The 27,775-nt window shown below is 55.1% G+C and overlaps 1 protein-coding gene and 1 long non-coding RNA gene across 4 annotated transcripts in view; one reads left to right on the top strand and one right to left on the bottom strand.

The window, feature by feature from the left end:
* ARHGEF10L (Rho guanine nucleotide exchange factor 10 like) overlaps nt 1-27,775 on the top strand; it is a 143,179-nt gene that overhangs the window by 18,737 nt on the left and 96,667 nt on the right. For 2 of the 3 annotated variants that reach the window (XM_082833714.1, XM_082833712.1), the window contains exons 1-3: nt 17,992-18,114; nt 23,427-23,618; nt 24,389-24,422. In XM_082833714.1, the coding sequence (XP_082689840.1) occupies nt 18,081-18,114; nt 23,427-23,618; nt 24,389-24,422 (260 nt within the window). In that variant the 5' untranslated portion in view covers nt 17,992-18,080. Of the gene's footprint in view, nt 1-17,991; nt 18,115-23,426; nt 23,619-24,388; nt 24,423-27,775 lie in introns of those variants that run through there. The other variant, XM_082833713.1, reaches the window with a different exon arrangement.
* Nucleotides 14,396-17,802, bottom strand: LOC309958491. The gene is made up of 3 exons (XR_014326023.1): nt 17,730-17,802; nt 15,214-15,343; nt 14,396-14,695 (listed from the first exon to the last, which is right to left on the bottom strand). It is a non-coding gene; the product is annotated as an uncharacterized lncRNA (long non-coding RNA).

Genomic DNA, 27,775 nt, shown 5'->3' with positions numbered 1-27,775 from the left:
CATGGCTCACGGGCCCCAGATTCCCTTTTTTGCAAATTGGGGACAGTCTTGTTTGGGGTCCCTGGCAGGCAGGACCAGGCCCAGGACACCTGAGTGCAGTGATGCTGGGGGCAGGATCCCAGGGAGCGCTTCCTGTTTGCAATGTACAAAGCTCTCCTGGGGCCTGGGCAGGGCTTCGGGAGTAACCACCTGGCCAGTCAAATAAGCCTTCTCTCTCTTTTTTTTTTATGTTGGGGGTAGGAGTTTATTAATTAATTAATTTATTTTTGCTGTGTTGGGTCTTCGTTTCTGTGTGAGGGCTTTCTCTAGTTGTGGCAAGCGGGGGCCACTCTTTATCGCGGTGCGCAGGCCTCTCACTATCGCGGCCTCTCTTGTTGCGGAGCAAGGCTCCGGATGTGCAGGCTCAGTAGTTGTGGCTCACGGGCCCAGCCACTCTGTGGCATGTGGGATCCTCCCAGACCAGGCCTCGAACCCGTGTCCCCTGAATCAGCAGGCAGATTCTCAACCACTGCACCACCGGGGAAGCCCCAAATAAGCCTTCTCTTGAATACCATGTATGACAGGGCCCAGCCACAGTTCCCATCCTCTGGGAGCCGATACACAAGCCAGAATGAGAACATAGGTTTGGGGCTTCAGGACCTGGGTTTGCATTCCGGGTCTTATTAGCTTTGTGATCTTGGGCAGGTGCCTTCGTCTGGCTTAGCCTTGTCAGCTCGCTCTGAAAGACAGGAATTCTAATTTACTTCACCAGGCCATGGCGAAGAGGAAGTGAGATGGTGTTCTCAGAGCTCCTGGTAGAAAGTAGGTGTTCAGTCAGTTGACTGCCCCCCTCAGGCTCTCAGGGGATAGTCTTCTAAGGCTGAAAGTGACCAGCAGGTCTGAAAGGCGAGTGAAGACTGCTTCCCAGTGCTGCCAGCAGTCTAGGAGTAGCATGGGCTGGTGCTGCAGGCAGCTGGGGACGGGGCAGGACGGGGCGTCCGCTCCACAACAGGACGGGTGGGATGTGGGGTAAGCTTAGCTGGGGAGAGCGGGGGGTGTTGGCTTTTACCTGGTCTCCCCACCCCCAGCCCTACAGGCAGTGGCAGCCCCACACCCTTGGCTGTTTTCACAGACTGAAAATCAGAAGCCTGGGAGAGGAAGTGACTTGTCGAGCGTTGGTGGGCGTTGGTGGCAGAGGCAGCCCGAGGCCCACCGGGTCCGGTTGCTGCTCCATCAGCCGCCCGGGGTGGGCCCCTGGGGCGGTTGGCCTCCCTCACCTCTCCGGCCTGCCCTGCAGCCAGCTATGAATAGAATATTCTGGGCTACATGACTCACAGGCTGGCCCTTCCTCCACCAGGGCGCTTTGGGTTTTCCTTTCTTTACTTTTCCCTAATAAGGTCTCATGTGGCTGGCTTTCACCTCTCCTTTCTTTGGGCCTGGAGGAGTGGTGACTTTTGCCCCAGGAAGCCTGTCCTGGGAGGGCTCCTGTTAGGCTGCTGGACTGCACGTACTCAAACCTGGGTTAGTTTAAAGGGAGGCCGGGCAGAGGCATTGGAGCCGCGCAGACCTGGGTCCGGAGCTCGCTGCCCGCTCTCTAGCTGTGTGACCTCGGGCAAGTCCCTTTGCCTTTCTGAGCCTCAGTTTTCGGACTCAGTTCAATCCAACCCACATTTATTGAACCCCTGTTAGCTGCCAGGTGTGGCGCTAGGCAGTTCCGGTGGAGCAGCAAGCGGACTCAGCCGCTGTCCTCCGGGAGCCTCGAGACTGAGCGGAGTCACGTGGGGGCCGGGCTTTCCAGCCCGAAGCACATGCGAAACCCCACGCCTGGCTCCCGGTTTTACTAGAAACTCAGAGATCATAGTGAGCCTTAGTTTGATTCCCAGCTAGCGAGAGCTGTAGTTGGGATTTCATGTCAATTACTGTCACTTCGATTTCACACTTGTTAGCAGGAAAGCGCAGGACCTACTTCTGGAGGAACGGCCTTGATTTTCCACGCACGTTGGTGATGTGAGTTCGTGTCCCAGGTGGTGAACTGAGGCTGCCGTGTTCCCACGTGTGCCCCAACCTTGGCAAGGAGGAAATGCAACCCAGATGATGTTCCAGGGTAGTCCACCGCCTGGCGTGTAGTGGGTACTCAAGAAGTGTTTGTTGAACCAATGAGAGGGACAGTGGCAGCCTGGAACACATCCTAGCGAGGGTGTGATTGACTCGGGGAAGGAGGGCCAGCTTATGGGTGTCCCGTGCAGGAGGGAGGAGGCTTGTCCTGAGAAACTTCACAGGATGAAACGAGGGCAGGTTTAGACTTTTCTAATGTGGGACGATGAGTCTTCTGCCAAAGGAGGAATTCAAACATGAGAATATGATGTGGGACAGTGACTCAGGCTTGGGTAGAGGTGAGGCGTTTATGGAATAGCCACTCTGTGGCTGGCATAGGGCTGGGCTCAGTGAGCTCCATCAGGGCAGGGAGGCTTTTTCTTTTTTTGTTCACTGATGTATCCCAGGCACCTAGAACAATACTTGGCTCACAGGGGTGCGTAATAAATGTGAATTGATTGACTGAATGCATATATTACTTAATTGGGTCTCAGGGGTGTTATTACACCCAGTGTGCAGATGAGTAAACTGAGGCTTATGGAGGTCAAGTCACATGTTTGCTGGGTTGTGGGGTCAGGATTTGGAGTCAGGGCTGCCTGATTGCAAAGCTTGTGCTCTGACCCACCCATCTGTTGGGATCCTCAAGAAGGAAGTCTTGCCCTGGCTGACAGGTTGGATTTCAGCCTCTCAGAGATCCCTCTCTTCTGAGAGTGGCTGATTGTGGGAAAATACAACATGCTTGACTCCGAACTAATGGCAGGGCCAATGCTGCGAATCACAGTGGATCACCCAGCCTGCTCTGATCAGCAGGCGCCCTCTCAAAGAGGGGGGTTAGGAGGGGATCGATGCTGCCCGCCCTAAGGGGGTCCCGCCAGGCTTGGCCTGACGTTGTGGTCCCCCTCAGCCACAGCAGAGGGGAGGGCGCTGGCTCAGGCGGTGGCTGGCACACTGCCGGCACAGTGGGACCTGAATCTCAGGCCGACCCTGCCCAGGTGCCTGCTCCGGGGGAGTGGCTGGATTGGTGAGGGTGAATCCCTGGCGTTCACGGGAACCGGTGCCTACCCTCAGCCCCCAGGTGGTTCTGGACAAGGATGCCCAGCGAGACTTGACATGTTTGCATTCAGCTGCTCCAGGAGGGGGCCACTTATTGAGGCTCTGCTGGGGACATCGTAGCTAGAACACTTGCCCAGGGCCACCGGGCCGGAGCACTTTGTCTGCTGGTCCCCCACGTTCTCCTGATGTGCTCCTGCTTAGGGTCCCTGTCCCACCAGCTCCCCATGGCCCCGTCTGCTCACCTGAGCATTTTCCCAGGCAGCAGAGCGGCCCAGCGGACTGGTGGCCGGCTAGTGGCTGAGTTGCGGAGGTGTGAATACCGTAGGGGTTCAAGGCACAGCCCTGCAGCTAGATGGCCTGGGATCCAATCCCAGTTCCCCCTTGTATTGATCGTGTGACCTTGAGCAATTTTCTTACCCTCTCTGTGCCTCTGTTTCCTAATCTGTAAAATGGGGGTGATAATAGTTCCTCTCTGAAAAGGTTGTTGTAAAGATTAAAGTAACTATAGGAGTAAAGGACTTGGAATTGCTCTGGGCCCTTAGTTAGCGGTTAATACACGTGAGGTGTTGTGATGCTGCTTTTAGCATTCACTCCTTGGTGGCAACTCGAGGAGCGAGTGTCTGCCTTTTTTCTGTGCCCCGTGTCTGGGCCCTGGATTCCACCCACTCAGTGCTACTTTTGTGGATGAGTACCTGGGCCGGGTTGCTGGGGAGAGACGAGCCAGGGCAGCGCAGGGGCCCCTGACTCCCACTGGAAACCCCCTTTCTACCATCCTCCCTCCCTCTCTCCTGCTCCCATGTCCCAGGCCTTGCAGAGATGAACTTTTCATGCTTTTGTTTACTGTTTCAAGGAGCAGTAACTGACATCCTCCCACCCCAGGTTCAGGGCCACTCCCGGGAGTTCCCCTAGACCTCCAGGTCTCCCCCGCAGAAGCACCGCCTGCTCTTGACTGTTGGAGCCCATTCAGTTCACCTTCCCCTGCTGGACCGTGAGCTCCGAGCTAGGGGCGGTGGGGGGCGGAGGCGGTCAGAGGGGAGTGGGGCATCAGCCCTGGCCCAGGAGAGCTCAGGTCTGGTTGTTTATTTGTGAACTCAGAGATGGCGGCTAGGTGCCAGGAACAGGTGCTGGGTACTGAGGAGGGAGAGGTGTGAGGCGTGGTCCTTGCTTTGAAGAGGCTGCAGCCTGCCCTCTCTCCCTCCCTCCTGCTCTCCCTCCCCACTTCCTGTATTCCAGATGCCACGCCAGGTGGTGGAGGCACACGGAAAAGTAGGTCGTGATCTCTGCCCCCAGTCTCTGCTCCGGGATCCACAAAAACAAGTCACCAGAGCATAATTCAGTTTCTTTAGAGACTTGGAACCTGGTATTTTCTGCCATGGAAACCGGTGGCGATGACTTTGGTCTCTGTGTCCCTGTGACTAATAACAGTAACACTACCCCGCATTAACAGGCCAGTGTCTGCCCCAGATCCCCAGAGGACTTGACCAGATGCCCCGAGACCAGGAGTTTTCGACCTCAGCACTGTCGACACTTGAGCTGGATAGTTCTCTGCTGTGGAGGCGGGGCTCTGCACTGTAGGACGTGCAGAGCATCCCTGGCCTCTACCCCTTACATGCCACCAGCTTCCCCCTCCCTCCCCGTTGTGACAACACAAACGTCTCCAGACATCGCCAAATGTCCCTGGGTGGCAAAGCCGCTCCCCTTGAGAACCACTGCCTAGACGGATCAGTGAAACTGTAATTGCATACATCAAGATGGAATGGAAAATTTGAAATCCGGTACTGCCACCCTCCAAAAAAAACAAAAGAGGAAAAAAGCGCCCACAACATCCTGTATTCCTTGGGTTTGGCATAAAATGCGAACATCCGTTGGGAGGTGGGAGAGCCCTTGGAGGCCTGAGCAGTTGTGTGCCTTGGCCCAGGCCAACCGGAGGCAGAGCCTCTGGCAAAAGAACAGGGCCATCGCCAGGCCTTGTGTCCCCTTGCTCTGTGTGGTTACGATGTAGGGCAGGTCATCCAACAGCCATAGGGTGTACATACGACCATCATCAGTTCTGGGGGAGTTGAGTCGGAATGTTCGACTGGCTGCCTCAGTCTCAATTAAGCCCTGGTGTTCCCCCCACCCCATAGTGCCTGTCCTGGTTTGTACAGATGTATGGACTGGTGTCATTGTTTAGCATCTGCATCCCTGGGGGGTTGTGGATTTCAAGGGGGCAGGATCCAAACCCCCAGAACCTTGCATGGTACCTGGCATCCAGTAGTGCTCAATCAATTTTTGTGGAATGATTAAGAGATATTGTTGGGTGGATCCAGAAAACTAGGTCGGCTTTCCCGCCCTCCCCTCGAACGCTGTTAGGTTCCCAGGAGGAGGGAGTGGGACCTGGAGACCTCAGTTCTAACATACATGGCACATATGTGGAAGATGTGACCTTTCTCACTCGCTTCCTGGTTTGCATCCTAACGGTAAAGGAGATGGTGTCTCCGTCCTCTGACCAAGACCCTGGCCACAGGACAGACCCCGGATGAACCTGGCAAAGGCTCAGCTTTGGCAGGAAACGCACAGGTGTGCGCGCGTGTGTCCCCCTGCTGCCATCTAGCATTTTGGAGCACCTGTTGGCTGCAAGCAGGGAGGAGAGCACCAGATCCTGCCTTCCCAGGCCTGTCTCTTTCCACAGGTCACTTGAGGATGCTTCTGATGCAGTGTCAAGTGACAGCCGTGGGCAGGCGGGGTGGGGGTGGGGGGTCACTGTAAGTTTGCTGCCTGGAGGCGGGGTTGCTGTCCCTGACTTTAGCAGAATACATTTGAGTTCATTTGAAGCATCCCGACATTTGCAACTCTCCCCAGGGCTGATTCTCCAGCCAGGGTGCTTTACATAAGGGGTACATCTGCAGCCAGTTGCGAGGCCCAGCCTCCCCTTGACCACGTGAATTCAGGCACTTGGAATGTCTCCCTGGCACGACGCACTGAGCTTTGGTCATCACTGTGTTTCACACCAACTAAGGGAACTCAGCATCACTGTCATTTTTGGGTCCTCTCCTTTCCTGATGTGACCTTCTTGCCTGGAATCTTGACTTTAAAAGGAGCAGGAGGTGTGTGGAGGCTTTGGGGAGCTGAGTGTTGGCTTCAGGGCCAGGCCAAGCTGGTGGCTGTCCCAGAGCACATCAGTGGGCACCCCTGGCCCTCAGTGGGGGACACTGCATGGTCAGAAGCTGCAGGAGGGCTTTCCCTGACCCAGGAAGACTCTGGAGGACAGTGATGGGGAGGGCCCTGGGACTGCTCAGCTCTACCTGGGACACCACCCCTTCTTGTAGGCCAGGGCTGCTGTCCAGTTAGAAGGAGGTGGTCATTCATTCATTCAACAAACATTTATCGAGCACCTCCTGTGTTCCAGGCTCTCAGCAAGGTATTTTATGTGAATTATCCTCATTTAATCCTTATAACAACTCTCTGCAGTGGGGATTTTTAGAGTTTTCCTACAGAAGAGGGAACCAGGGATCAGAACAGTGAAATAATGTCTTTGTGTCACGGTGAGGAAATGGAGAGCCAGAACCCAACCAGGTTTGATTGCAGACTCACTCTCCTAAAAATCATACCTGGGGCATGATGGTGGCAGAAAGGGGCGCCCAAGGGATACCCTGCAGGACCAGAGACTGCCTCAGGATGGGGGCACCCTGAGTGCAACGGGTCCCCCATTTTCCACCGGGCAGCAGGATGCAGGCAGCGGTGGGCTCACAGCCCATGGGACCCAGTGCGGTTTCTGTGAGAAGGGAGGGTAGGGATTCTCTGTAGGACGAGGCTGTGGGTGCCAGTCCCTCAAGAGTCCAAGTACAGGGCTGGTGTCGAGAGCATCAGTTAAGCTTTTGCCAAAACTGATGATGAAAGAGGACCGGTGTTTGGGACCTGTTTCCCGTGGGGGCCATAGTCCAGGATTTGACTCCATCCCAGGACAGCAGGATTCAGGGCAAATTTATTTCATGGTTGAAACCCCGCCTCCCCCCAACACCTCCAGCCCAGTCTCCTCTGGTCCCTTCCCAGAGCCCCAGGCAGCATCTTGTCAGAGGTGTGGTATTCATTGCAAGGGAGTGGGTGGATCCATTGGTCTGTTGAGGGAGAGGCACCTGCTACAGCGAAAAGACGTGGCCAGACCTCTCCACCTGCAGCTTAATCATGGATCTGCCTCTGATGAGCTTCTTGAACATGGACAGATCTCTCTATCTTTCTGAGCCTCAGTTTCCTCCTCTGTGACATGGGGCTGATCCTCTCCACTTGTGTGTGCTCCGCCCCTTTGGGGGCTGGTGGGAGGACAGGTGTTTCCGTCTCTCCCTGGCAGGTGCGGCGGACAGGGAGCTGCTGGAATGACACTCACATCTTCCCTGGGGGAGGGCCGCACATTGTGAAGGGGGTGGCTTGAAGCTTAAGTGCTGGCCTTTGGGGCTGAGGCCTCCGCGTCCCCTGGGGCTCCTTGCGGGGCTTGTGTTTCGGGAGACCTCAGGTGCTGTCCAGCCAGCTTGCCCTGCCTTGCTTGGGTGGGCTGAGCTATTTTTAGCTCTGAGTTTTGCAAAGGTTATTTCTTCCTGCCTGGAGCTCTCTGTGGGACAAAGTGGACCGCCCCCTCTCAGAGGGAGGCAGAGCTTGGGCCAGAAGAAGAGACTGGAGCCAGACTGGACCCTTGTGGGCTTTGACAGGGAGGCTTCCTCTGCTCTCGGTGGCCTGCCAGCCGGCGGCTCCCGTGATCCTTCCCGGGAAAGCCGGGTGTATGCCAGGGGCCCTCACCTGCCTGCCAGAGCGGCCGAGGGTGGCAGCCACCGGGGCTTCGGCGTCCTGTCTGCTCTCCCCACCACATGCTTCTGACTCACCAGAGCGAGAATGCGGTCTTTTTGGGAGCGAGTCCTTCCTCGTACCCGCCCCACCCCTCTCCTGATCACACCCCGGCACGGGCCCCAGGCCTCTTCCCAGACTGGTTTTGGGGGAACCGCCTCTTGCGCAGCTTGGCACTGACTCTGTTTGTGCAGCTCTCCTGGGAGGAGCTGTCCTGGCGGAGGCTGGTTTCGGGCAGGAGGAGGCGCGGCCCCAAGAGCGGGTGCCCCACAGGCCTCGGCCGCCTTCTCCCCTCCTCTGATGGTGGTGGCGCAGCTGGTGTGGACCAGCATCCCTTCCTTCATTCAGCAAGTGTGTGTTGAGGTCTGGTGTGTGCCGGGCACCATTCCAGGGCTGTGATGGAGCGATGAGCATAAACGATAATGTCCACATTCTGGTAGGAGGAAACTGATGTAAACAGCTAAAATGTATAGATTCCTGGAGGTGTTAAATGCTATGAAGACGGGGAGGGCAGAGTCAGAGGAAAGAGTGTGGTGGGGATATGTACGTGCGATTTTAAAGCGGGTGGTTGGAGGGGGCCTCTCTGACACAGTGACCTTTGAGCAGAGCCCTGAAGGAGGTGAGGGAGTCATCCATGTGTATATCTGGGGGAAGAGTGTTCCAGGCAGAGGAGACAGCAAGTGCGAAGGCTGCCCTGTGGTAGGGTGTTAGAGGGGCTGCACGGTGGTCATTGTGACTAGGGTAGAAAAGCTGTGGGGAGAGAGGTAGGCTTTGAAGTCAGGGAGTTGGTGGAGGGACCACATCGTGTAGGGCCTTGTTGGCCAAGGTGAGGACCCTGGTTTCCACTCCGAATGAGGTAGGAAGGCATTTGAGGCTTTGAGCAGAAGAGTAACTTGGCTGCTGTGTTGAGAACGAAGTGTGTGGGGTGGGGGGTAGGGGGGTGAAAGCGGGAAGCAGAACACCAATCAAGGGGCTATTTTAATGGTCCCGGGAAGGGATGGTGGTGGTGTGGATCAGGGGGGTAGCAGGGGAGGCGGTGCGAAGTGGTCAGATTCTAGACATGTTTGGAGGGTAGAGCCAACGAGGTTTGCTGATGGGTGGCATGTAGGTGTGAGAGAGAGTGGGGAGCCAGGGCTGAGCCTGAGGTGTCTAGCCTGAGCTCCTGGCAGGCTGGAGCTGCCGTCAGGCGAGATGGGACGCCTGGGAGGACTGAGGGTGGCGATGAAGATGTTAAGTTCAATATGCCCTGTAGACCAGTGAGTGGACGTGCCGAGCAGGCATACTTCTGGGCAGAGGTCTGGAGTTCCAGGGAAGGTCAGGCTGCTGGTGTCACCGTAGAGATGGTCTTAAAAACCATGAAATGGGTGAGGTTGCCTGGGGAGGCGCAGATCAAGATGAGGTTGGAGTCCTGAGCCTGGGAGCAGCCCAGCATTTGGAGGTCCTTTGCCTGGGCCATTTCTGCAGCCTGGACCGTCCATCCTTCCCCCACATCCAGCTCCGTGAAATCACCTGGAGTCAGACCCCTCCATTTCCTGGTCCCACTTCATGCTTCCTGGGTGACTTTGGGCAGGTTGCTTCCCCAGTCTGAGCCCCAGCTTCCCTGCCCATGAAAAGGGGGGAACAAAGCCCCCTCCTGGGTTTGGTTCTGCCATGAAAATGCCCCACTGCCGGTATGAGTGTTCTAGAGCCACCCTGGCACTAAATTGCCCGGGCTTTGGATGGGGAAACTGAGGCGCAGAAAGGTGAAGGGTGGTGCAGATTCTATGCTGTCCTCTTCCAGCTTCCAGGCGTGTGTGCTGTGGAGCCCCATCGAATGGGCCACCCAGGATGTGGCCAAGAATTTGGGACCCTCGGACTGGCAGTTTTTCACCTGGCCCTTCAGCCTGGGGCCTTCCGCCTGGACTGGACCTCTGGGGACAAAGGGGTTAATGTGCCTGGGGGCTGGGAGGCGGAGGAGGAGGGGGAGGGTCTGGGGGCTGTTCTGGTGGCAGCAGCTTCTCCAGGCTGGCTTTGGTTTCCTAGCAACAGCCCCCAGGGGTCCCTTCTGCCCAGAGGCCTCCTCCAGGGTTGGTGTGGGAGGGGGTCTGCCCCCAAGCTGTCCTGCCTGGGGATCATTGACCAGGGGCACGCCTAGGGAGAGGGGACACTTACCCCGGGCAGTTACAGAGCCTCCATTGTCTGAGGCTTCAGCCACTGGCCAGCCTCACCCCTGCCCATGGCAGGAAGCCCATTGAGTGGCTTGGCGCCTGGTGTGCAGGGAGAGGAGCTGGCCCTGTGTCCCTCTGGCATTTGGAGGCTCCCGCCACGGGCTGTGGAGGGTCTGGGAGGATGCTCTCCCCACTCACCCGTGCCCTCAGCCACCTGGCACCTGGTCCATGCTGGGATCCCGTGGCTGGGATCCCAGCCCGAAGGTCCCGCCCTGGTTCTCCCAGCTCACGACCCAGGGACCCTGCTCAGCCACTGTGTGGCCTTGGGAACATCCTCAGTCTCTCAGCCTCCTTTCCCTCATCTGTTGTGGGAATTAAATTAGACAAGACACTGTAAAATGTTCAGCAGGGGTTCTGGTGCACGGCAGTGCTGGGAGACGGCAGTGCTGGGAGACGGCACCTGTTATTGTTTCTAAGACGATCATTTTGTGATCTCAAGGATGATGAGGGTCACAAAGGTCAGGGCTGGTATTCTGGTGGACCGTCGGCCTGGACTCAGTTGAGCAATCTGCAGAATTGGGCAACACTGTCCTCCAGGAGCGCAGGAACTCCAGGAAGGGAACTAACATTTGGTAAGGGCCTGCCGGCATTTTCAGATGTCACTCCACTTACATCTGCATCTGACAGATGACGACAGGAAGCACAGAGAGGGTGAGTAACTTCCTGAGGTCTGGCCGCCGGAGGGCAAGCGCACATTCAGCGTCTGAAGCTGGTCTCTCTGACCCCAGGCTGAGTGCTTTCCAGGGCTCTGAGTCCTGGACACGTGTCCTTCTTGCTGTATCTCCACCTGTGTTCTCTTGGCTAAGGCACCTTGTCTCTCCAGAGCCCCTGCGAACTAGCCCCCTCCACAGTCTGCAGCAGGGGGGCTGCTTGCGATGAGGGACTCCCAGGGCAGAGGTGCCCCCGCCATACAGCTTGCAGACCCTGCCCTTCCTCCTGGCCCCAGGCTTTCTGGGCAGGGCAGAGGACACCTGGGCTGAGGTCCCCATCTGGGCCTGTGCCCCTCCTCCATTGGTCAGGAAGCCCCACACCTGCAGCCACCCCAGGTTCAGGGATACGCCAGCCTCATGGTCTCCTCAGTGAGTGGATCCTAAGCAGACGAAAGTTCTCAGGCTCCGGGCTTAGTTCAGTGCAGCTCAGCTGTTGTCTAGCCTGTGGGTTGGTGCTCTGGGCACTGAGACGAAAAGAAGAGGCCAGTCTAGGGAGGGAGACCGTTCTAATGGGGGCTGTAGGTATCCCAGAATCACCTGTGCTCTTTGAAAATAGACTTTCTCAGGCTGCACCCACAGGCTACCAATTCAGAATTGTGGGCCTGGGACACAGGTTTCTTTCTTTCTTTCTTTCTTTTTTTTTAACATCTTTATTGGAGTATAATTGCTTTACATTGTTGTGTTAGTTGCTGCTGTATAACAAAAGAAGATGGAACGCTTCACGAATTTGCGTGTCATCCTTGTGCAGGGGCCATGCTAATCTTCTCTGTATCTTTCCAATTTTAGTATATGTGCTGCTGAAGCGAGCACAGACTCAGGTATTTTTTAAACCAGGCTTGGGAACCACTGCATGAGATGGGTCTGGGGAGGCCTCACAGAGGAGAAGCGTCTGGGTTTTGAAGGTTGAGTAGGAGTTTGCTCTTTGGTTCTGAGAGAGAATTCTCCCTGGAGGGAACAAACAACCTGAGCAAAGACCCAGAGATATAGAACAGGTCGGCAAAGCGATGGGCCTGAAGCCCTTCATGAGGACTGGAACATTCAGGCCGGGCATGGGAACCGCCCAGACCAGAGAGGTCGGTGGGGAGGGTGGTGCAGCAGGTCAGGGAGGGCCTTGCTGAGGACCTGCATTCTTAAGGCGAAGGTGATGAGGAAGAGTCTGAGGCTGTGTGCTTTGGAACCCTTGCTGTGGTGGCAGAGGTGGGCGTGTGTTGGTCAAGCTCACATCTGACAGGGGCCGAAACCTGGAGAGGCCTCCCGGAGGCTGTGGTTGCAGGAGGAGCTCTGGTCCACACCCCTGGTCTTACCTCCCGTCCCGCACTTTTTTCCTGGCTTCCAGGAGACAGACAGGGTGCCTCTGAGGCCAGAGTTGGAGGTGGGGGCCTGGGCCAGATCCTGGTCCTTGTTCCCCTCCGTGCAGAGCAGGTTGGCATCTACCTTTCCTCTGGCAAGGCTGCCCGACTCGGTTATGCCAGCATCTCCCTCTGGGACTGCCTGCCTGCCTGCCTACCTGGGCCCCTGCCCACCCTCCCCTCCCCTCCCCTCCCCTCCCCTCCCCGCAGAGTCCCGCCTTCCCCGTCCTCAAACTCCTGGCCTGGTTTGTGCAGCCTCCCTGATTTTGAGGAGCCTTCCTGGTGTATTTGTCCAGGCCTCATTCAGGGGGAGCTGATGGGGACATTCACTTGAGTGGGAGGTGGGAGATGGTCCGGGATAGGGTGAATCTCAGGGACTAGTGAGGAGGGACAGGTGCGTGCAGGCTGGAGGAGGGTTTCCTGCCGGGCCTCTGGGCTAGATGGACCTTGAGCTCTAGAGGAAGGAGGAACTGATAAGGGTCTGATTAAATTAGAGCCTGGAAGACACCTGCTGTGGTGAGCAGGGCTGTCCAGGGTGGAGGGGAATGCTAATCTGGCCGCTCTTGGGTGGTCCCGGTCACTGAACTTGACGCGCTTGGGGGGCACACCTGGGGGGCACACCTGGGGGGCACACCTGGGGGGCACACCCGGAGCTGGGCTTGCTCCTCTGCTTCTCGCTCTGTCTGAACGTGCTCGAGAAGTACAGCCTGCTTCTGGTCGTTCTGTGTAGGCTCACGGGCAAGAGCACCGTTTGGGGGTCTGCCTGCCTAGCCAGTCTTGGCAGTCGTTTTTAAAGAGATGACCCCCCCAAAAAAGAAAGTCTCCGTAACCCTACCACCCACGTGGAGCACTGTGAATATCACCGTGCTAACAGTGGCCACTGCGGGCTGAGAGCTACCCCACCACACACCACGGTCCCGTTTCATGAGCACAGGACCTCTGTGAGGCGGGTGCTGGGGAGAAGGGGGTGAATTGTAACAGCTGGAAGTGGCAGAGCTGGGATTCGAACTCAGATCTAGCAACAGATCCCACCCTTTCAACACCATCTTGCAGCTACTGTCTGGTCTGGCCTGTGATGTTTTGCCTTAGTCCTCTTTTTAAAAATGCGAATGCTTCTTTTCATCTTCCCTCCTTATAATACTCACTGTAGAAGATCTGGAAAATTCAGAAAAATGGAAAGAGGGTCAAAAGAAAATCTTCTGGAGCCCTGCCACCCAGGCAAACACTGTTCATATACCTTAGTGAGTTTCCTTCTGTCCTTTTCCTCTCTGCACTTTAGAAACAGTTGGAATCCCTGAGTGTAGATAATTCTGTAGATAATCCTGCTGGGCCACTCTTGGTTTTCAGTCGACGCTCCTTCCCCAGCCAGACTGCCTCTTTTGCCAGAGACCGCTGTGGCAGGAAGGTTCTGGATCGCTTTTAAGAGCGAGGTTCATTTCAGGGGCATCACAACACATTTCTTCCAGCTCAGCCTCCGACCTTGAAGCTTGCAGACCATGCATAGCTCAAGGAAGACTTAAAAAAAAAATAAAAAAAGGAAATAGCTGAGCAACCCCACATGTCTGCTCGTGTTCACACCTATATGCCCTGGCTCCTGGCTGTGGCATCCTCCGGGCGGGTGCTGTCATGCCCACTTTACAGAGATGGAGGCTGCAGCTCTGAGAGGCCAAGGTGGGGCCTGGGGTCACACCGAGAGGAGGAGGCAGAGCCCAGCCCACAGATGGACTTGGCTGCCCCCAGACCCTCACGGCTTGGAAGCCCTTGGGGTTCCCCTTTGAGCCTCCTCCAGGGTATCTCCTGGGATGCAGAACCCAGACACACGGTCCCATTTGCTGTTTCCCATTTTGGTGGCGACACGTCAAGGACGGGCATCTTGGCACTGACTGAGCCTGCTGGGGCTTTGTGGTTGACCTCAGGGACGCTGCTGGGAGTCCCATGGGCCAGGTAGCAGGAACCCCATTTTACAGATGAGGACACCAAGGCTCAGCTCACCTGCCAGTGGAGATGAGACTCCAGCCTGGATCCCCGACTCCCAAGGTAGAGCTTTGGTCATCACAGTCTGTGCCCTGGGCGTTAATGACAGCCAGAGACTACCGTGTCCCAGGGACCCCTCCAAGAGTGTTGTATGTATTTACTTTTAATTTTCTTAAGAACCCCATGAAATAGGTACTTCTTAGAAGTATTTTTTTTAAAAAATTATTTATTTATTTTTGGCTGCATTGGGTCTTTGTTGCTGTGTGCGGGCTTTCTCTAGTTGCGGCGAGCGGGGGCTACTCTTCATTGCGGTGCGCGGGCTTCTCATTGCGGATGGCTTCTCTTTGTTACGGAGCACGGGCTCTAGGCGTGCGGGCTTCAGTAGTTGTGACACGGGGGCTCAGTAGTTGTGGCTCGCAGGCTCTAGAGTGCAGGCTCAGTAGTTGTGGTGCATGGGCTTAGTTGCTCAGCGGCATGTGGGATCTTCCCAGACCAGGGCTCGAACCCGTGTCCCCTGCATTGGAAGGCAGATTCTCAACCACTGCGCCACCAGGGAAGCCCCAGTAGGTACTTTTTAATCCCCATTTTGCAGATGAATAAACTGAGGCACAGAGACGGGGGTTAAGTAACTCATTCAAGGTATTATGGCTACTGAGTAGTGGGCCCAGGTGGTATCAGGTAGCCTTGAATTCTTTTCTAATTATTGTGCCGTGAAGGTCTCTAGCAGGGAGTTGCGCTGCTCTGAGCCATGCCTATTCCCTCACTCACATCCTTCTGAGCCTTGGGGCACGTGTGTGCAAAATGGTGGCCACAGGCCTGTGGGTGTGCACGGGGCTTGCTGGCCTGGACCCTTGCCCGGGGACCTCACTGCCCCTGATTAGTCTGCAGCAAACGCCTCCCAGATGCCAGCCCTGAAGTCCAGGGAGGCCGTGTGATTAAGGGGTTGAGACTAGGGTTTGGGGTCAATACCCCTGGATTGAATCCGTGTTGTCACTTTGTTCACTTCCTCTGTGACCTTGGGCAAATCCTTACTTCTCTGAGCCTTGGTTTCCTCATCTGTTAATGAAATAATGCAGATAAATCTCTGGGCTCCTTATATGTTGATGTCTCTGTTCCTTTCTGGGAAAAGCCTTGGGCTTGGAGGGGAGGGCAGGAATCATCCCTGAAAATGAGGAAAAAGGAGAGGACATTGGACTTTCTGGTCTAGAGGGAAGGATCCTGGGCTTCTGCTTGATCAGAAAATATATATATATATATTTCTCCCCACAGGATGTTTATTAATTACAAAGGAAAATAGTAACTTTACAGTGGAGAAACCTCAGGGAGACATCACTTTAACTAAGTGATCAAAGTTACCATGACTAGTACAGGCGTACCTGGGAGATACTTTGAGTTGGGTTCCAGACCACCGCAATAAAGTGAATACTGCAGTAAAGGGAGTCACGCTTTATTTTTCCCAGTGCATATAAGAGTTATGTTTACACTATACCTTAGTCTATTAAGTGTGCAATGGCATTATGTCTAAAACACAATGTACATACCTTAAAGAAAATATTTAAGGAGCAGTTTGCACATGAACCTGGGCTGGGTGCCTTCCTTTTTCTTCCTGCAAAATGGGTATGTCTCCCTGCTCCTTCTTCAGTGGTTCTGAATGAGCCCACAGGGCGGACGGACCTGCAGGGGGACTGCTATGCAGCTGTTGTTTGACTTTTCAACTTGCGAAGGGATTTGCAGACATTTTAGTTTGCTTTCCCCAACCTTTGCTGAGAGTTTTTTCAGTGTGGGTAAAAGACACAGTCACATACTTAGTGGAGAGCAATTTGCATTCAGTCAGAATGAAAAGTGCAATTCTCTGACCCAGCAGATCCCGCCTAGGAGTGTGACTGACAGGTTCATGCACCAATGCGCTCAAGGCCAAGTGTATGGAGGAAGGCTTTACACCACCAAAGCCTGGAAACAACCTCAGTGTCCCTTGATAGGGGTTATGTCAATTATGGTATATCCCATCCGCCCCAAAATACCACGCAGCCATTAAAAAAGTGACACTGATTTCTGTGTACTGTTCTGAATTGATCATGGAGATCCTTAAGCAAAAAACGTGGTTGCTAAGTGAAGTAAGTCAGACAGAGAAGACAGATATGTGACATCACTTATATGTGGAATCTAAAAAGACTGATACAAATGAACTTATTTACAAAACAGATAGAAAACAAATTTATGATTACCAAAAGGGAAGGGGGTGGTGGAGGGATAAATTAGCAATTTGGGATTAACACACTACTATGTATAAAATAGATAAACAAGGACCTACTGTATAGTACAGTGAACTGTAGTCAATCTCTTGTCATAAACTATAATGGAAAAGAATCTGAAAAAGAATATATATACACACACGTGCCCATGTATAACTGAATCACTTTGCTCTACGCCTGAAACATTGTAAATAAAGTATACTTTAATTAAAAAAATTTTTTAAAAACGTGGTTGCACCACAGGGTGTGCAGTGTGCTTCCTCCTGTCTAAAACAAGGCATACATACGGATAAACAAGCTGGTGCCTACATGGCATAGTTCTGGAAAGATTCATAAGAAACCAGTAATAGTGGTCAGTCCTGGGGGATTTGAGAGACTGACTTTTCATTGCACATCTTTTGTATTGTTTTGGACTTTGAGAGACAGTAGAGCATGGTGGTTACATAATGAGCACTGGGGCCCATGGCCTGGGTTCACCCCCTGGCTCTGCTGCCTACTAGCTGTGTGATCTTGGGCTACTTACTTAACCACCCTGGGCCTCATTTTCTCATAATTTGGATTTTCATATTTGTAAGGTGCTCAGAGTAATGAGCACTTTACAGTAGGCACTGCATAGATGTTTGCTGTTATTAATTAATTGCCCTTCACATGCATCCTATTTTTACTTAGGAAACCAGCTAACACAAATAGAGGCTCTAAGGATTGGAAAGGAAAATAGCCTCGCAGCCAGTTTGTTTCAGGCGCTGATTAGAAAGGAGGGCTTGGGGCTTTCCCTCCAGGGTCGATCCCCTCCTTCCCAGGAAGTCTAGAAGGACTGCCTCTAGCTCAGAATCGGGGGTGTGAACCGGGAGTGGGGAGAACTCTTTACGTCACTGCTTTGCAGGAGGCATCGGGCAAGCTTGGCTCCAGGGCCCGGGAAGCCCGGTGGAGGCACTGGCTTCTTGGTTGCGGGATCCTCCACTGCGAGGCCTGGAGAAACTGCCCCCAGCTCCCAGCATTTGGGATTCCGCCCCGATCTCCATGAAGCTCTTTATTTCCCTCACACCCACGTGTTAAGTGGCCAACCTCCTGGGTGCAGCACAGGGAGAGACAGAGAGAGAGTGAATGGCCTTCCGTGGGACCACTGGGGCGGGAGCTGGGGAGAGCGGCGGCTGGACCCAAGGGCGCCCGTGGAGGAGAAAGTGTCCGGCCACGTCCATGACGGTTCAGGTGTGATCCAGCTTCTGCGACACGGGCGCTGAGTGTGGTCCTGGCTTCTGAGGCTGGAGTTCCACCTGTCAGCCAGTGGGGACCCACCTGTCAGCCTAGCTGGACCCAGCAGGCTCCCGAGGTTCCTTGGTATTGGGCAGAGGAAGGTCCGTGGAGGCAGGGGCCTTCTGGGAAGATGGCTTAGGGTTCTGCCGCTGCTGGTTTTTCTGCAGGTTAATGATTTACGAAGGTGAGGGCTGGGCCCTTGCTGGCGCTGTCCTGTGCTCCCAAAGCGACTGGGGAACAGGGTGAGAGCCGGCAGGCTGGTGTGCACAGGTCACGAGTCAGTGAGCCTTCTCTGCCGCTGGAACTTCAGCCTTGAACACCCTCTGATCAGATTTCTGGCCTTCTGTTTGCAGGCGAGCGCTGGGACGGTGCCGGTGAGCTGCACCCTGTCTGATGGCTTCCTCCCATCCTCCACAGGCTGCCATAGGTATGGTACTCCGGGTGCCTGCTTCTCCCGCCTCTGAACGGGCCGTGGGGCCTGCCCCAGGGCCACTAGCTTTGGAGTAGGCTGACCTCGGGTGTGAATCTGGCCCTACTGGCGGTTAGCTGTGTGCCCTTGGGCCAGTGGCTTCACCCCTCTGCCTCAGGTTCCTTGCCTACAACATGGAAATAAAGATTTCCTCCTCATAGAGCGGGCTCCAGGTGAGGGCTGACTCCTTACCTTTCTCCCTGAGATCCCCTGGAGAGACGAGCAGAGCCCCTCTGGGGACTGAGGTGTGCTTGAGGGTAAAGCTTATGAATTGAGTGGGGAGTTGGGGCTCAGGGGAAGGGCGGGGCTGTCCATCTCCATCTGCTAAGGAGCCCAGGAGGCCGGGTCACCTAGCAGTGGTGGGGCTGCTAAAGGTAAAAAAAAAAAAAGCAGAAAAATACGTACTTAGACTAAAAAATATTGTTTTTTTATCTGAAATTCAATTTGATGTCCTGTATTTTTATCCGGCAACCCTAACGGTGTTGGACACTGCTGGTAGAATCGGGACCCCATCCTGGAGGAGCTGGAGGCAAGGCCATTTCTCCCATTGGGCCCAGCTTCCTGGCCTCTTGTTCTTTTTGGGGGTGGCAGTTAGCAGAATGGTAACAAGCCAGGGCTTTTTCTCCAGTCCAGCCCTGCCACTGCCACTGTGAGCTCAGCTGAGTGACTTGGTGTCTCTCTGGCTCCGTTTCACCACCCACAAACATGGGGATAATAACGATACCCTCTGCTGTGGCGTTTCGAGGTTTAAATGCAGGTGGGACCCTGGCGTGTGCTAATCAATGGCTCAGTGCACGGCAGCTGCTATCACTGGGGTGTTGGCAGGACGGGCCGCCTGTGCTGTGCTCTGAGCCCCCGGGCAGAGCCCAGGGAGGACTCTCCCCCACCCCACCCCACCCCACCCCGAGCCTCCGTGTTCTTTTCTGAAGGGTGGGGGACCAGCACGGTAGTCACACCTTCTCCATAGCGTGGGTGGCTTCCTGGGTCCCGGCCTTCTGGATTCGCTGGGGACTCGCTGGGGTGGGCTCTCCCGAGGACGGGGCATGTCCATGAACATCACAGGCATGTGTGGTCACCTCCAGCCCTGCCAACTGTCTGGATGGGTGGGAAGGGCTCAGTTCAGCTCTCAATTATCCAGGGATGGGCCTCCTGATTTTTCCTTCTGATAAGGAGCCGTGCCTAATTGCCTGGGTCTCAGGATCCGGAACAGAATCTTGGGAACAAGGTCATTTTCTGATTCATGGCCGTGGCCTTGGGTCCCAGGATGTCCGCACCCCTCGCCGCTGTCCCAGGCACCCTGAACCCTTTCTCCTACACACCAAGGGGCCAGACATGCAAACTGAGAGCGAAAGTATCTTATGATGAAATCAATTCAGTTCCATTCAGCAAACATTTGATGAAAGTTTACTGTTCTGGGTGTATCTGACATTGCGGGCTGGTTTCATCTGGTTGAACTAGTCTCTTTGCCACTTTCTGACTCTTTGAGAGCTTCCCATGGTCTTCACGAATAAATTCAAATCCCCCCAGCACCTCGCAGCCGTGTTCTCACCCCCATCATCCTTGCTCACGTCTTCACCTCCGCTGGGCCACTTGCTGTTCTCTGCTCTGGCCTCAGCCTGGAATAGCCCCCGACCCGTAACCTGAGCCTGTCAGACCGCTGCTCCCCCTTTAAGGCTCTGCACAGGGGCAGCCTTGTGCCAAAGCCGCGCCCCACAGAAGCCCCCTCCTCTCTTTAGCACCGGCTCAGTCTCTGGGCTTTTCCATTGTTCTCTGGCTGTACCTGCCTGCCTCACCCTGTCGTGAGCTCCTGGACACTGAGGGGCCATGTCTGTCTCCGCTTGAACCTCCCGGCCCAGGGGCTCTCGGGGACAGTCCACTGGATGCGGGCATGACTGTGTTGATTGCTGGGCTAACTGAAGCTATTTGTACTCTTAAAGGGAGAAGGTGCAGAAGTAACCTAAGTCCCTGGACACAGCCTGGGGGCCGGGTCACCTGGGGCTGGGCCTGGCCTGTGAATGGGGAGGGGCTCTCCATCTCACCTAGGGTCAGGGCCTGGGCTATGACTCAAGGCAATAATAATAGTAATAACGATAATGATCATGATGACGCAATGACAGTGATGGTAAGTAGAATCGTCATTGTAAGAACAGCTGACATTTAGCGAGCCCATACCTCGCACTGGGTGCTTTAATGTCTGTCAATTCATTCCATCCTCCCAACAACCCTGTAAGGCAGTTATATTATTGTCCTCATTTGACAGATCAGGAAACTGCAGCTTGGTGGGGTAGGGGGAAGGGCGGTGAAATAACTTGACACTCACACAGCCAGTATAAGGGAGAGCTGGAGTCTGAACCCAGGTGGTCTGACTGTGAAACCGTAGTGACTACAATGATACAGGCCACGTGCAAAGGGAACCCTCCCCCCACTGTATGCCCAGCAGATTCAAGAGGGCAGGACCATGGGCACTGAAGCCCCTTTGGTCAGGATAGGTCTGAATCTGGTGGTCCAGAAATAGTGGGCAGGGACTTTGAGGTCATTTATTCCAGTATTTTTTAAACTTTTAAAACTGCAACCCATAGACCTGACAATAGGGGTGTGTGTGTGTGTGTGTGTGTGTGTGTGTGTGTGTGTGTGTGTGTGTGTGTGTGTATTCAGCAAATAATTATGTGCCTACCATATGTCGGGCACATTACCAGATGCTGGGAATATGACAGTGAAACAGACAAGAATGCCTGCCCTCAGGAAGCTTACATTCTAGCAGAGGAGACAGACAGTAAAATAAATGAAACATACTGTGTGTCACATGCTGATAAGGGCCACAGAGAAAAAGAAAGCAGGCATGGCCAATCGGGAGCCCCCGGGTGTCACTGGGGGCAGCTTTGGTCCTGGCAGCCTCGTTGGAAGCTGACGTATGGTAAAGACCTGAAGGAGGTGAGAGCAGGAGAAGACGCCTGGGGGAAAGAACATTCTGGACCCCAGGACTGAAAGTGCAAATGTCCTGAGGCAGGAGCAGAGCTGGCGCTTTCACGGTACAGCAAGGAGACCGGTGTGGCTGGAGTGGAATGAGCAAGGGGAGAACAGTAGAAGATGCTGTACACGCACATTTTATATGTGTGTGTACACATACATATCCAAAACGCAAGTGTGGAAAGCAATATCAAAAGTGATACCAAATGTGACTGGGGAGGGCCTGTCAGCTCTGGGTTTCTGCTGCAGTCAAGCAGCTGAGGAAGGGTCTTCTTGAATTTGATACACTTGCACCTAAGATGTTCTGCTCTGGAAACCCCAGGTCACTGTGGGTGGGGCGGGGGGGGGGTTTGGATTTTTCTGGTCAATGAGACTGCTAGAATCAGATATGTCCATCTGTCCATCCGTTGGCCCGTCTAGCTGTCTCTCTGCTCCATCCACCTCCCCACCCATTTACTTATCGATCCATCTGTGGACAGTCCTGTCCTCAAGGATCTCGGGCAGGGAGGGGACAGAAATTGCAGCAGGTGTCCCTGTGTAACACTCACATCCCAGGCACTATGCCAAGAGCAGTTCTCCACCAGGGGCAGTTTTGTCCCCCAGGGGACATTTGGCAATGTCTGCAGACATTTCTGGTTGTCATAGCTGGAGGGTAGAGGGCAGGAATGCTGCTACACATCCTACAGAGCCCCCCAGCACAAAGACCATGCAGCCCCGATAGGAGGCTGAGAAACCCTGACCCACATCTCACGTCACATTCACATTAGCCTTATGAGGTAGGTGCTGTCTCATTCTCCAGTTTACAGGGAAGAAACCAAGGTTCAGAGAGGTGAAGGGGACCCAGACAGGACGGGGTGGGCCCCAAGCTCATGCTCTAAAATGTGTGACATGAGCTGTGACAGGCCTGCTCCGGGCAGCCCAGGGAGGGGCGATCAGCTTCAAACCAGCCCACGTTGTCCCTTGGTTTGGGAGTGGGTTTGCACGAGGTAGGGAGATGGGCTAAATGGATACTTGAGGTTCTGTTTAGGCTCAGATTCTAGAAAAGAAGTCTTCTAAGGAAGAAGACTGGGGGATCTCAGCTTGCTGAAAAGGGCCAAAGGCGAGGGCTTGTTACGCTGTTTAGGATAGAGGATCCATTTCTTCACTTGTTGAATGAAACAAGTGAAGTTCGTGTTCAAGTTTTCTGAGTTCTGCCCGTCGACTGAAAAAAAATGCACAACCTAAGAGGAGAGAATTATGTTTATGTTTTACTTGACGGACTTACTGAGGACTTAAGCCCGGGAGGCAGCCTCTCAGATAGCTCTGAGGGACTGCTCCTAAGAGGTGAGCGGGGAGCCAGGATATATAGGAGTTTTTGCAACAAAGATCAGGTAGTGAGAACATCAGAAGATTACTGTTAACTAAAGAAAACCAGGCATCTCAAGTTAATGAATTTAGCACTCTTCTGTATATGGGAAGTGCAAGAGGCTGGGCTCTTTGAAATCATTCCTTTGATATGCGCTTTAGCTATCTGGGGCCAGCATCCTGTTCTTTCGGTCCTGAATCCCCTCAGGGTGCACCACTGGGGTCGCTGCAGTGGCTGATGCCTCGATGGCTGCAACATCCTTTGTTTACTGATGTGGCTGGCGACATACCCCAGGCCAGGACCTGCCCCCTTAAAGGGGCAAAATAAATCATTACACATTTTACAGGAACAGATGAAGAAAACGAGAGGCTAAGACAGAGAAGGGATGCGGGCAGGGGTCCTCCCAGGGGAGAGAAGCAGGGAGTAAGGCCGGGTTGACCTTCACGCTGGGAGCCCTGCCCCAGCCAGTCTGTGCCCTGGTACCCAAAAGCTGGCTGCCTTCAGGCTCCCCTCCCCCGTGCATGCCAAATAAAGCGCAGGGTGCCGAGCTCATTCGCATATATGCAAAATGCAAAGACGTATCACACATGGAAATACACACGAAGGTGTGTGCCCAGACGCACGTGGGCAGATGCATTTATAAACCCCCCTTGCTTACAAAATGGGAAAGTGGAAAACAAGACAACCAGAGACTTCCATTCAAGGCCAGATGCACACACGCTCGCCTTGGAAGCTTTGCTCCCTGTCCTCCCTCTACTGCCCATCTGCTTAGAGCCCCAAGCCACCCACGGGAACCTCGGGGCACAGCAGGGCCACCTGACCTGGGCATGGGCTTAATCTAGTCTCCGGGAACTGCCCGCGTGCTCTCTCTCGGACCCCCAGCTGCTCCCCACTTCCAGCCCTCTCTCTGGACCAAACCCTGAGACCCCACAGCAGGCTAACTCCTCCTCCCTTCCAGGAGATCCGCTGCTTCCTGGAGGCCCAGGCCCCTCCCCCGAGGCAGAGGACGACCCTGGCGAGGCCTTTGAGTTTGATGACAGTGACGATGATGACGAGGACACCAGTGCTGGCCTGGGCGTCCCAGGCGCTGCTCCAGAGAAGGAGGCAGAAGACGCCCCACTGATCCCCTTGGACTCCGCCCCCGTTGCTGGTAAGGTGCTCTGCAAGCCCAGGGTCTTCCCATTTCCGGGCCTCCGGGGCTACAGGGAGCTCAGGGCTGCATGGAGGATGCCTTGTGGCTCCTCCACCGTCCCCAGAAAGCAGGAAGGGAAGGCAGACCACTGGGAAGAAGCTGCATTCCATCGCTCCCGTTGGGAATTGGAGATTCCTAGCATTCCTGCAGCATCTGGTGCACTTTGGCACGTCCTAAGTGGCAGTGGTTGGCCGTCAATGGCAGTGGTTGGCTGTCGGTTGTGCTTCAGTGACAGTTACTTCCCAGAGCTTGTGTCTCTGAAGCTCCCCTCTCCCCGCAGCTTCTCCCAGGGAATCACAGCCGCCAGAGCAGCAGCCTCCCGGAGCCCTGGGGGCAGGAAGGCCCTGATAAGGCCGGCGATGAATGGCAGCTTCTGTCATCGGGAGGGACTGGGGACTGGACCGGCAGGAACTTCCTGCAGGCTTGGGGACAAGGGGCTCCTCGAGGGGCTGCGGGCGAGGGCAGGCCCAGAGCAGGCAGCGTTACTGGTTCTGGTCGGAGCTGGGATGTGGGCCATGGGGCTGGGGGTGGGGACAGGCAGGTAGGACTGGTAGGGGAGCGTAATGGTAGTGTGGGGCTGGGGGAGGGCAGGCAGGGACGCAGCAGGCACCGGGCTGGCGGCCCCGTCTCTGGGGCCCCCGGGGAAGCTGGGAAAGGGGGCGGGGATGCGCTGAGTCCCTCGGGCCAGCCGCTGGCCTGACGGCTCTGCCTCTGCTCTCCTCCCGCAGACCCAGACCCAGCGGCTGCACCACCCCAGACACAGTAAGTGAACCTGGTTCTTTTGCTCTGGCAGCTGGAAAACGAGGAGAGACCGGGCAGGAGGTGTGGGAAGGGGTGGAGCTGCGGCTGTGAGGGCTCAGGGCAGGTCTTTGGCTAAGGAGAAACGCATTTCAGGATCCCTGGGCTGGAGGGAAGAGGTCAGTCCCTAAAACGTGTTACTTTTTCCTTTATTTTTCCCACAAGCATGTGAAGTAGAAAGCAGGCCTGGCTCCACATCCTGGCTTTGTCCCTTGCCAGCTGTGTGGCTAGAAGGAGTCACATAAACTCTCCAAAGTCAGTCTGTTCACATGCAAAATGAAAACAATGAAGTAGCCACCCACTCCATTGGGCTGTGGCTGGGAATTAAACAGCTCTCTGGTGCTCCGCGCGGTGCCACCCTCTGTAATTGTCTTTGCCATCGCCATTTGTTTTGCCAGTATCGTTCCTGCTCCCTTTCCTCTGACTGTTGCTGGGGACTCTGCCCTTCTCCACCTGGGAGTCTGTCTGAGTCAGGGCAGCCTAAAGGCTAACACCCCTGGGTGTTGGGGTGATTGCCGGCATCGTACTCTGGGCCCAGCACTGGTCATGGGTCCTTGTGTAAGTCCCAGTCCCCCAGGGCTTGGTTTTCTCATCTGTAAAATGGGCCACTGCTTCCTCCATAGAAGAATGAAGAACTGCTGGGTAAGACACCTAGAGACACCGCGGGCACCTAATCAAGGCAGTTTTACCACCACTCCCTCTGTGGTCTTCAGCAAGTTGGACCGCGCATTCGGGAGTCGGGGGCTGTGAAAGCTGAGGCCTCTTGGAGCTTTGCTCACTGGTGCTCACTGCTCGGCTTTCAGGACCTGGGTGTTTAGAGAGTCCTAAGGGAAGCCTCAGTGGTGGATCTAGGCCCTGGAGTTGATGGCCGGGGCCCCTGGGGTCCTGAGTTTAAATCCTGGCTGCCCTAGTCTGGGGAGGGGTGTCTGAGCCTTCCTTTGTTTTTCTAGAGTGAGCTGAATCGGGCGGGCGGCTAATTCTCAGGTAGGTGTCACCCAGCTGGAGGTCTCAGAGATGCAGGTTGTGGCCCTGGGTCCGGGAGCCAGGGCAGTTCTGGATTCAAATTCAAGCCTAGGAGTCCTTGTTTGTGCTCATTTGCTTGTTGGAGTGGGTGGATCCTGGGAGGGTTTCTGCTGGGCTTGCCACTGTGTAATTACCACCAGAAGAGGGGCCAGGTTCTCTCCTCCCTGGTTAGGGACCTGAAATGAATCAGCGATTCTGCACCTGGGCTGGGAAGTCCTGACATTGCTGTGATCTCCCAGGGGTTACATCCCTCCAGGCTGGGCCAGGAATAAAGCCACCCAGAAACTCAGTCTGAACAGGGAAGCAGACTCATCCAGGTGGGGCAGAGGGTGCCAGGGAACAGGGACACTGACCGGAGGGGGGCTAGGGGGGTCTTGGCTCAGCAAGGGAGCATAAATTCACCGGGGGAGAGAGAGGAGGGCTCCACACGAGGAAGCCACTGAGCAGGGATGGGGGCAGGGGCTTGGGAAACGGTGTGGGCAGCCAGCCAGTGCACCCCTTCCAGGAGTCTGGTACTTGCTTTTCTCGGGCCATCCTTCTGGAGACCCTGGTTCCCTGACCTCAGAGTCAGGAGCATAGCTGTCTGGCCTGGCCCTGCCGCCTTCTCTCTGTGTGTCCTGGAGATCCTGGTGACTGCGGCCAGATGCTGTGTCTGGCTGGCGCTGGTGCCCCGTGGAGGCCTCGTTGCAGTGGCCCCCAGAGCTGGTGCTATACTGCGTCAGAATCACTCAGTGTGGGCCACGCGTTTCTGGGAGAGGGGCCCGGCCTCTGCCTTTAACCCACCACCCGCCATTCCGTAGCATGCCCACCTATCCTATACCTGCCCAGCTCCCTTGAACACCATCTCCTGGAGGTTCAAATCCTCACTCAGCCCTTCACTAGCTGGGTGGCTTTGGGCTCTGTGAAGCTCTCTGAGCCTCAGTTTCTGCATCTGTAAGATGGACGTGTTCTCCGCCACTAAGCATCGCGAGGAATAAGTGAGGCTGGTTGCTTCTGCTCCTGCCTCCTGACCAGTTTGGATGTTTCCAGTGCGATGGGGCCGAAGGGGCGGAGACTGTGTGCCCAGTGCCTCTGACTCCTGGGCTGGGCCTGGGTTGCCAACAGGTGTGAATAAACATCACTTTTGAGAGCCCTTGATGGGGCATTCGTGGGCTGTGAGTCCCCTGCAGAATATTGATTGCAGCAGGAGTCCCGAGAGACTTCCTTTCTCGCCCCCTTAATTTTACAGATGGAGAGACTGAGGGGTGGGGCTTGCCCACAGTCCCCCAGTGAGATGCTGGAGGCCTCCTGACTCCTTGTCCCTCAAGTGTCTCTGTGCTGCTCCCAGCTTTGTTCCCTCCCTTCCAGGTCTCCGTTTACTTAAGTTCCACCTCCTTCCCCGGATGGTGAATTTCCACTCTAGAGTCCTCTGGGAGAAGAGTCAATCCAGATCGCTTTCCTTCTCCTTGGTATCCAAGACAAAGGGAAAAAAAAATATCTTGATTTTCTTTCTTTCTTTTGTTTTTTTTTTAAAAAATTTTCCCAAAGGTAGTCACTAAGCAGACATTGCTTTGAATAAGCAAATCTCCAAGCGGAGGGCATTTCATCTCTTCTCACTGCATTTCTTTCACGGTCCCTCTGCCTGAAGGCTTGGAAATGGCCTTGGGCTTTGCCTCGCTGCCTACCTGGCCTCGAGAAAAGCAAGGGCTGCCTGACTCGAGGCTCCTGACAGCACAGTTAGAACCACTGCCCAGATCCGGGCAGCCTCAAAGTGACCTCACTCCCTCCCCAGCTCTCATCCACAGCTGGGGAGGGAAGCGGGTGGGAGCACCGTGGGTAAAGTGAGGGCTGGAGTCCGGGTCTTCGAGGGCCTGGGAGCTCGGGCTCTGAGCCGCAGAGAGCTGGCTTCGAGTCTCACCTGTTACTTAATACCCGTGTGTCATTGGGCAAGTTAACATTTATTCGGTGCTGCGTCATTGGTTACGAGGACAGCTGAGGCTGACGGGCAGTCCAGGTGACCTGGGCAGGGGCAACGGGTCCCTGTCTGGCTGTGAGGCCTGTGGACTTCCGGGTCCCTTCACCTGGTAGGTGGGATTGCCCAGAGGAGGCAGCCAGGCTGTTATGGGGTAGGCAGAGTTGCTGGCTTTGCTGAGTGTGTGTGGCGCCGAGGCCCACGGGTGATTTTGGGGTCGGGCCCCGCTGCTCCACAATCCCAAGGAGGGAGGGGGCCTGGGTTCTCGTCCGTCCTGCTGCTGGGAAAAGAACCTTCAGCCTGCTCGGCTCGCTGCTGCCACTTTCTCTTTCCGGAACTGGAC

The sequence above is a fragment of the Leucopleurus acutus genome, assembly GCF_964270905.1.
Source record: "Leucopleurus acutus genome assembly, chromosome: 2".
Lineage (NCBI taxonomy): Eukaryota > Metazoa > Chordata > Mammalia > Artiodactyla > Delphinidae > Leucopleurus > Leucopleurus acutus.
Note: the sequence above shows the minus strand (reverse complement) of the source record. Positions and strands in the feature narration are given on the sequence as shown.